This window comes from Chanos chanos, chromosome 6, assembly GCF_902362185.1.
Source record: "Chanos chanos chromosome 6, fChaCha1.1, whole genome shotgun sequence".
NCBI lineage: Eukaryota > Metazoa > Chordata > Actinopteri > Gonorynchiformes > Chanidae > Chanos > Chanos chanos.
This window is the reverse complement of record NC_044500.1, coordinates 45872646-45882057: the sequence shown is the minus strand read 5'-3', so window position 1 is coordinate 45882057 and position 9412 is coordinate 45872646. Positions and strand designations below refer to the sequence as shown.

The 9412-nt window shown below is 42.6% G+C and overlaps 2 protein-coding genes across 2 annotated transcripts in view; one reads left to right on the top strand and one right to left on the bottom strand.

Moving 5' to 3' along the window:
* The window catches only part of stau1 (staufen double-stranded RNA binding protein 1), a 14108-nt gene extending 11960 nt beyond the window's left edge, over nt 1-2148 (top strand). The window contains exons 14-15 of the mRNA XM_030776515.1: nt 923-1002; nt 1720-2148. Coding sequence (XP_030632375.1) covers nt 923-1002; nt 1720-1807 — 168 coding nt within the window. The 3' untranslated portion in view covers nt 1808-2148. The remainder of the gene's footprint in view (nt 1-922; nt 1003-1719) is intronic.
* Nucleotides 2149-3841: 1693 nt separating this feature from the next.
* Nucleotides 3842-7802, bottom strand: rdh20 (retinol dehydrogenase 20). The gene is made up of 5 exons (XM_030777658.1): nt 7350-7802; nt 5509-5607; nt 4558-4706; nt 4341-4472; nt 3842-3962 (listed from the first exon to the last, which is right to left on the bottom strand). The coding sequence occupies exons 1-5, from the start codon at nt 7800-7802 to the stop codon at nt 3842-3844; spliced, it is 954 nt and encodes a 317-aa protein (XP_030633518.1).
* Between the last annotated feature and the right edge of the window lie 1610 nt (nt 7803-9412).

Sequence of the window (9412 nt, the reverse complement as noted above, 5' to 3'; positions counted from 1 at the left end):
GTCTGTCTCCTGTTCTCCCTGTCTGTGTCTCTCTACCAGCCTGCCTCAAAACCTCACAGACCACATTATCCCTCTCTCTCTCTCTCTCTCTCTGTCTCCTGTTCTCCCTGTCTGTGTCTCTCTACCAGCCTGCCTCAAAACCTCACAGACCACATTATCCCTCTCTCTCTCTCTCTCTCTCTCCTGTTCTCCCTGTCTGTGTCTCTCTACCAGCCTGCCTCAAAACCTCACAGACCACATTATCCCTCTCTCTCTCGCTCTCTCTCTCTGTCTGTCTCCTGTTCTCCCTGTCTGTGTCTCTCTACCAGCCTGCCTCAAAACCTCACAGACCACATTATCCCATTATCCCTCTCTCTCTCTCTCTCTCTCTCTCTCTCTCTCTCTCTCTCTCTCTCTCTCTCTCTACTCTACTCTTTAAATTCTTTCTTTCTCTTTCTTTGTCTGTCTGTCTCTCTCTCTCTCTCTGATTTTGCTCGGCTGATTTCATCTTTTCTTTATTTGTTTGTTATGTTTATGTGTATGTTAACTAAAGCTCTGTACATTGCTGTATTATTTGTTTATGTTTATGTGTATGTTAGCTAAAGCTCTGTACATTGCTGCGTTTTCTTGTTTATGTTTATGTGTACGTTAACTAAAGCTCTGTACATTGCTGAGTTTATTTGTTTATGTTTATGTGTACGTTAACTAAAGCTCTGTACATTGCTGAGTTTATTTGTTTATGTTTATGTGTATGTTAACTAAAGCTCTGTACATTGCGGCGTTTTCTTGTTTATGTTTATGTGTATGTTAACTAAAGCTCTGTACATTGCTGTTTATTTGTTTATGTTTATGTGTATGTTAACTAAAGCTCTGTACATTGCTGTTTATTTGTTTATGTTTATGTGTATGTTAACTAAAGCTCTGTACATTGCTCTTTCCTCAGGCAGCGCTGAACGTACTGAAGCTGCTCTCTGAATTTGACCAACAGCCAGCCGACCGGACGGCCAATGGACCAATCACAGGGTCAGTTTCTGTTTAGGGTCGTAGGTTAGGCAGGGAAGAGGAAGGGTCTGAGCGGCGTTGCTGGTCTTGTAGCGCAGAATGCCTTGGCCTGAGCTGTTTTCATTACCAAAGTGTCTTACCCCTGACATGCACTTTGCTCCACATATCAAGAGACGGGTAAAACGAGAGGGAACCAGGGTTTGAATTACGGGGGGATTTGGGGGTCTGACACCAAATTAAGACTTGGACCCCCCCCCAAACGAGGTAAAAACAGCAGTTCGAGGGGGGGTCGAAACATTTATATATCCTATGGAGAAAAAGTTGAGCCCCACCCCGATTGTGATTGTATAATTGGCACTCTGATCCAGACTATGTCCAGAGAAAGCTCTGTTGTCGTGTGTAGCAGTTTGGATGTTCCTGTCTGTTTTACCGTTAAGATATCCTGGTTTTGCTGTACAACAGGACAGGAAGTAATTGTGATTTTTTTTTCTTTTTTCTTTTTGGTATTGAATCGTCTAGGTGTGTTTTACAATGCAGTGACCATTCTCTCAAAAAGTACAAATCACGCTACTGTTGACTAATGTCTCTGTCCTTTATTTAGTGGTTCTCCTAAGATGCATAGACCTTTCTTTCAAAGCAATGAGTAGAAATGTGTTGTTATTTCCCCTCTAAATTCTGTCTTATTTTTCTGTGTGTGTGTGTGTGTGTGTGTGTGTTTGTTTGTTTTCTTTCTGACAGATGTGGCAAACAGGATGTGGAAGGAGACTCTTTACTCAAACCGGCTAACTCAAGCACCAGTGGAAAACCTCTGGATGGCACAGTGTAGTTCAACATATGATTGGTCGTCCCATACCAGAAACACTAGAGGAAAGTCGGATACAGAATTATGATTGGCTGCTATTTCTGGCTTTGACAAGCCCTAGTTTTGCAGTATTTAAACCATCGCTAGACGTCGTCACCTATTCACAGTTAAACAAGATTGACCGAGATGTCGAGATTTTTCTCCTTGATGTTGTTTAATTGTAAACATTCTTTTGTTTTGTTTTTTGTTTTTTCAAAAAACTTTCTTTACTTCATGGCTCTAAAAAATATTTGCTTCCTCATATCCAGTGATGTGGCAGTTTATTCTTTATTGAATGGTGAAATGATAAATGTGAAGTTTCATTTTTTTTTTATTTGTTTTTGTTTTAAACATGAGGAGAACTGTCTTTTTTTTTTTTTTTTAAAGTGTTGGTTTAATGTATTAACTGATTCGTTCAGTTGTTCAGTTGATGTTGTGAAAATGCATTATGGGATGCCACAGTGGATATGAAAAAGCTTAACGTGGGAGCCACCTTCTTTCGGGAATTTTCTCCAGTGCTTTAGAATTATGTGGACGACCACAAAAATAAAACAAAACAGTTGTATTAATCTGCGGTTTTCACGTCAGACCGAGAAACCGTTTTTTGTGACTTCAGTGTAGAGTGCGTTATCGTATATATGTATGTCATGTATGTGTGTATGTATGTATGTTTGTAAGTGCGTGCGCGTGTGTGTGTGTGTGTGTGCGTGAGAGAGAGATTGTGGCGGGTCAGACTAAGCACAAGGCTTCCCATCCTCTCTGTTGTGTCAGCTGAAAAGAAACCTTCTCCTCTTTCTGTCTGTTGGACTGGGCTGACATGAGCCCATGGATTGTAAGTTTGAAAAAAAAAAAAAAAAAGCTACAACCTCAGAGTCTCTGGTCTTTACCTATGTGTGTGAATGCTGGTGAAAAGATGAATGAGGAAGGGCTTAGTGGAAGAAAATGAACTTAAATCTGTGTGTGTGTGTGTGTGTGTGTGTGTGTGTGTGTGTGTGTGAGAGAGAGAGAGAGTGAATGCTGGTGAGAAGATGAATCAGGAAGGACTTAGTGGAAGAAAATGAACTTAAATCTGTGTGTCTGTGTGTGAGAGTGAATGCTGGTGTGAAGATGAATCAGAAAGGACTTAGTGGAAGAGAATGAACTTAAATATGTGTGTGTGTGTGTGTGTGTGTGAGAGAGAGAGAGAGCTAGGATTGTTACAGAGGCAAGAGACAGAAGCAGTAGTTGTGGTTGTGTTGATATCATTGTGTCTTTTACTCTGTCACAGAGGTTTAGAGCTTCTGTTGTCACACACAGTACATAAAATGGCAATCCGGCCTTAATATGTCTCATATGTGTTTTTAGTGTAAACAATCAGTAAGTCCAGTAGCAGTAGGCACAGGGACACACTCAGGTCAGTCAAGTGTTGAAATTAAATGAGAACTTGCCTTTCTTATTTGGAAAAAAAAAAAGGTTCTCGCAAGAATAACGTTAAACCAGTTATTTGTGTCAAATTCTAGCCAACATGTCAATAGAGACTTCCCATCATTCTGATTGGTCGGATGGTAACACAGTCTCTTCATATCAAGGTTCTGTCCAAACTCATGAAGTCTGTATTTCAGGGGATGAACCACTTCAGTGGCCAGTGAATGGTTCATTCAAACCTAAGTGGCTTATGAAAGCCAGAATTCACATATGACTGACAGAAAACAGTTCTTAATGAGGCATGTCAAATATCTGGTTTTCAACCCCTGACCTGAACACTAGAGTGAAGCTCCGCTGATCCCTGACCGTCAGTGGACATTACATTCACACCAACCACATAAACGAGATGCCACAAAAGCTCGAGGAGTGTCCCACAAAAAACGCACGGTAACTTTTGCAAACTGTTACAATTTTGGACGGAATCGAGCGTGTTTGCCCGTTTTGGCTTGCCAACATTTGGATCCTGAATATCTGGGATTGAACTGGCTTTCTCCATACTATCATGCGAATTGGTCTTTGTGTTACGGGTCGTTAAATTTTTCTGCTGTGTGAAATTCAGGCGGCGTTGACGGCTCCGTTGGCCACTCGTTTCCTCATGGTTTCGATGAACGGATACATGCACTTGTCAGAGCCCATGAAGCGATATGTCACCACGTTGGATTCCCATGGTAACAGGCTGCAACGACAAGGACAGACACAACTGTTTATGAAAAGGCTTTGAAGACAGTCTGCAGTGATGTTTCTGTACCTACATATTAGCAGTGTTGACGAGTTGTTTGTTTGTTTGTTTGTTTGTTTGTTTGTTTGTTTTTTACAACATACAAAAACAGAAATGTGCCATTTTTAAGTAATTATTCCGTGACTGTTACAACAATATGGAAATTTATAATAAAGATGGGATAAACTTGAACGAGAAATATCTGATCTACACACAGCAGCTTAAGGCTCTGAGAATTTTTCTATTAAGGTAAGGTGTGCATTGTAATGAGGCTGTAACTTCATTGTGTCGGAGCAGCGCGCAGTAAAATCGTGTTTGTTTCTCGTGTGTACTCACGCTCTGGCTAGGAAGGGCAGGTACGTAAGCCTGGGAATGCACACCAGTGGCTGATCAATCAGAATGGCATTCATTGCTTGCTGGACACAGTACAGTGGCTCCAGTGGAGCCAGGATCAGTTCAATCTCCTCCCTGTAGGGGGCAGCAAAGGCACACGGCGTCAGTGTCTGGAAATATAATCCTCGACTTTCCAGATCGCAAAACTTGTTAAGCTTACCGAATTTTACAGCCATCAAACATGCCAGTATCCACGATGTAGGGGCACACGAGAGTAGTCTTCACCCCGTCCACATTCTCCTCTGTGAGCAACTCATGCGCCAGCGACTCGTGGAAACCCACTGCGGCAAACTTACTCGCACAGTAGTCCTACTCCACTCACGCAAAGACGTTACCAGGTATACATCGGAAAAAAAAAATCGAGAGTCAGTGCTTGAAAAAGATTATATTATTTATGAGAACCAATCAGATTTCCATATGTTGTGAACAGTAAGAACTGCTTTCTGTTAATTACACATTACAAACATTGGCTCTGTTAAAGTTGGGCAACATGAGTTCTGGTTTTTCAGAGACAGAAGTCCAAAGTGATCAGGTTTTTCCTTTTCTAAGCCGCATGTTTACACCATGTTCAAATTTCATTCTATGCTGCTTAAGTATGTTGTGTTCTTGCAAGCCCACTCTCTTCAGATCGGTTTGGTTTATCCTAACAGTATTTGATGTGTAGATTTACTTTTACAGAGACGGATTTACGCTGTCATCTGTCCCATCTTTGGTTAAAGTAAAGAGAGACAGGGAGAGGAACAATCAGAGGAAGAATACTGAGCTGTACTGAAGATGAACCTTCTCTCTTTCTCTCTCTCTCTCTCTCTCTCTCTAACTTTCTCTCTCTCTCTCTCTCCCCCCTTTCTCTCTCTCTCTCTCTCTCTCTCTCTTTCTCTCCCCCTCTCTGTCCCTCTCCCCCCCCCCCGTCTCTTAATATCTTTTCTTCTTGGACTTATTTAATCCTAGCATGTTTATTGCCAGATGTGAGAATGGGGTGATAACATCCCACTGTCCAGATGATGGTGGGGAAGTCTCTCTGCATAAGAGCATCAGCTAAATGAATAAGTATACATGAAGTATAAATGCCCTTCATTTTGTTTGAATGAACATTTTTTTTTGGCAGACTCACCTCCACACATGCGGTGCTGAAGAGACCCAGGACACTGGCGATGGTTATGATGTGGCCGTGGTTGTTTGCCTTCATCTGGGGCAGGAAAGCCTTCACAGTCTGAGAAACATTCACAAAGAAAAAAAAACCAACAACAGTCAAATACATGGAGGAATGAGCATAACATTCAGAGTTCCTCAGCCAAGAGTCTATTCCAATACTCAGCAAGAGCAGCATTTTCATTGGCTCTCTCCACGATCATGGCTGCTCTCAGCGTAAACTGGACAAGACAGTGGGAGCACACAGACAACTTTCCTGCCCATTTCCATTCAGTCTCTGTTGAAGTCAGGGCCCATGTGTCTCGAGTGTTTACACATCAGAGTACTGATCTAGGATCAGAACCCTACAGTCCATATACCCCTATATTATTTGGCTTAATGAAAGCTCGATGGCAAAAAAACTGCTCCTAGATCAGACATGTTATACTTTGAGAAGCCTCATTATCAGCAAGCCTAAGTGTAAGAATGTTCTCAAGATGTTTCTGCAACCGATCTCATCATATAGTTTTAAAATAAATTGATGCTTTTGGTTTGTTCTGATGGCTCTAATGTGCTTTAATGGTGACCTTCATTAGCTCAGCTCTCCTATCTTCTTTTAGTGTGAAGCGTCCTTAAGTCTGCTGTTAAAGAATGTCGTGGCAGATGTCTACACTACAGCCTTCTCCTGTCCTGCTCTGGGTTTCATATACACTTCGCCCTTTCCTTCAACCTTTCCCCACTCACTTCCATATCTCCCCTCAGCCCCAGCCTCTCTGAACCACTTTGATTCATCTCCGGCCATGTTCTAAATTCCTGAACTGAATCTCCAAGAGCCTCATGCTTAGCTGGCTGGCGATATCACACGTGTGTGTCAGCGTTGTGTTAAATACAAAATATATTTAAGCCAGGGGACCTCTGAGGAGCAGATTGAGAAACCTTGGAGAATAACAACTCAACAAACATGCTAATGAAGCCATATATACAGTAGGCTTCTTAAAATATTGCTCAACTCAAACGCTAAGCTAGCCTTAGCGTGGTCAAAGTGCTGCACGTTTAAGTGGATTAGAGTAAGAATCTTATAGCTCCTTAATGTCTTCACCATATAAACTGATGCAAACGGCTGAAGGGATCAGAGCTACGTAGAGCTGCGTGTTCATACCCATGTCATGTGTTCCTGTGCATTTTTTTTTTTTTTTTGTAGGCTCCAAACAATAAACAGCACTGTTTCCTCATTAACCGAAATTATGTAGAACTTTCTCAGAATGACTAAAGCCGTGAAGCAACAGTACCTTGTCTGACGTGCGTATCTCAGCTATTTTTGGTCTAATTAAAAGACAGTGAACCCTGTAGCTTCCTGCATATGAACAACCTGTTTCTCTATGGGTGGTGTCAAATCATAATAGAGTGAGTCAGAATATAAGAGTTATCTTCATTTCATTAAAGGGCTGTACAGTGGTCAGTCACTTCTGAGTTCTACGTTTGGTGTTTGATGAATCATTAAAAAAAAATGTTAATGTTTCAGTGGTTGTATGAAACATATAATAAGAACACAATGTTGTGTAATAAGAACACAATGTTGTGTGACGTGATTATGTCCCAAACACATTTTACTCTGTTTGATGTGATGTCTACTCATTTGCTCCATCCATCCATCCATCCATCCATCCATCTGTCCATCTATTCATCCAGACATACAGTACATAGGTCCAATCATCCACCCATCCACTCATCTGTCCATCCTTTCATTTATCCTTTTAGAAGCAATGCCACGTAATCACTTGAATTTCTACAAACTCAAGCTAAATGGTTTTTTTGTGTTCTTACCCAGAAGAGGGCGTGGCAGTTTGTTTTGAGGGTTCTCTCCACCATGTTGTCGGCACAGTCAAGCAGGCGTTCTCCAGCCACCACACCCGCGTTGTTGATGAGGTAACTCACGTCACGGCCCAGGTCCTGCCTCACCTGGTCGGCCATACGGTACACCTCCTCCGGGTTGGTGACGTCCACTGTGTAGGTGTGCGCCTTTCCTCCCTGCTCCCGGACCAGCTTGGCTGTCTCCTCGTTGGTTTTGGTGTTGATGTCCCATAGCACCACCTCCGCGCCGTGCCGGGTGAACTCCAGAGCGAAGAGTCGCCCCAGCCCGCCTCCAGAACCGGTTATCAGAACCAGCTCGCCGTCGACGGGCTTAGTACGGGGGCGCAGCACGATTCTCACACACGACCTAAGGATGAAGTACACCACATCCAGCAACATCACCAAGAGGTCCATTAAAAACAGCATGGCGCCACGGGGGAGCGTGTGGGACGGCCTGGGGGGGAATCAGAGACAGCCAAGCTGGGGTTTCTCTCCCTCTACACCAGCCTCAGTGTATACTCACAGTGCATTTAAACACTCATGTCACAGGATTAGTCCAAAAAAAAAGTTCTCAATCCACCAATAGAAACACTGTTGTTGTGGTGGTCTGACACACATGCACATAGCCACGCACACACACACACACACAAACACATAGACTCACATACACACACACACATGCATGCACACACACTTTAAACTATAAAAATCCCCCCTTTGTGTTAATGACTAATTTATAATTGAAAAGGATTTAAAAAGTGTCATCAAAGATCATTAAAAAATTAGGTTTTCTCTGAGAGTAAGGATTAAAACATGAAGAGAGGGACTTGTTCACTTATTCACTGAGCACATAGAACTGGAATTCTAAGTATGATGGTGTAATATTGACTTCTGTCAGAAGATGACTAGTTGTCTGTGAAAGTATCATTGCTGTCATTAACTGTATAACACTTCAATGTGGGATAACCTCAAAAAGATTTATATACTGTACATCAAGACAACAGAACAGGACACTCTCCAGTCAGACAACAGAACAGGACATCCTCCAATCAGACAACAGAACAGGATACTCTCCAATCAGGCAACAGAACAGGACACCCTCCAATCAGACAACAAAACAGGACACCCTCCAATCGGACAACAGGCTAGGACACTCCTGTCAGACAACAGGATAGGACGCAGTACTGTCAGACAACAGGATAGGACGCAGTACTGTCAGACAACAGGATAGGACGCTCTCTTGTCAGAGAACAGGACAGGACGATCTCCTGTCAGACAACAGGACAGGACACCCTCCTGTGAGACAACAGCATAAGACACTCTCCAGTCAGAGATCCATCTGTGTTAACAGAGATCCATCTGAGTTCAAACTTTTTGCTTGCTTTCTTTTCTCAGATCAGTTCATTACAGTTGTTTGTGTGTATTGTGCAACTTAAAAACTGAGACGGAGGTGTCTCTTTGAGTGACTGTAAACACTGTACCAGAGAGTGTGTGAAGCAACACCACTGTGAGCGTGAGGAGGACCACCGATGCATTTCCTCTGATGAAACTCAATAACAGGCTCTGTTTTAGAGGAGTGTGGCACAAGACCGTGGATATTCATGTGCAGTAAGGAGATTATGCAGGTTACTGTGTGTATAGAGCAGTCAGACCGGACCTGTTTTCAGTGAACGCACGAACACGCCTTAGCCTCAGGAACACTGTTGGCCTTGTTAAAAAGCCCCAGTCTTTGCTGATGCACAACAATTGCACATCGGGTTTGTGCAAGTCATCACTAAATGACCAAGTGGGGAATTCAATGCCACGGAGAAAATCTGTGCTCAGAACAGTATCGGGATATGGATTGTATGTAGGGAATGTTGTATTACAGTCAGGTTAGCTGGATATCGATAAAGCACTTATGAAAGAACAGAGTCCAGAGCCCTGGAGGTTGTGAAGAGTGGAATTCATTCTCAATTGATGTGTTTATAGTTCAAAAACAAATGGCTCAACCCAAAAGGGAATGTAGCAGTTTGTACATCAAAAGGACGAGTACA

Bases quoted from the DNA above. Each gene is read 5' to 3' on its own strand.
- rdh20 (XM_030777658.1), bottom strand. From the start codon at position 7,802: ATGCTGTTTTTAATGGACCTCTTGGTGATGTTGCTGGATGTGGTGTAC. The intron at 5,608-7,349 runs GTAAGAACACAA...AATGTTTCTCAG, and splicing joins ACTGCCACGCCCTCTTCTGG to ACTGTGAAGGCTTTCCTGCC. The intron at 4,707-5,508 runs GTGAGTCTGCCA...TGAGTGGAGTAG, and splicing joins TCAGCACCGCATGTGTGGAG to GACTACTGTGCGAGTAAGTT.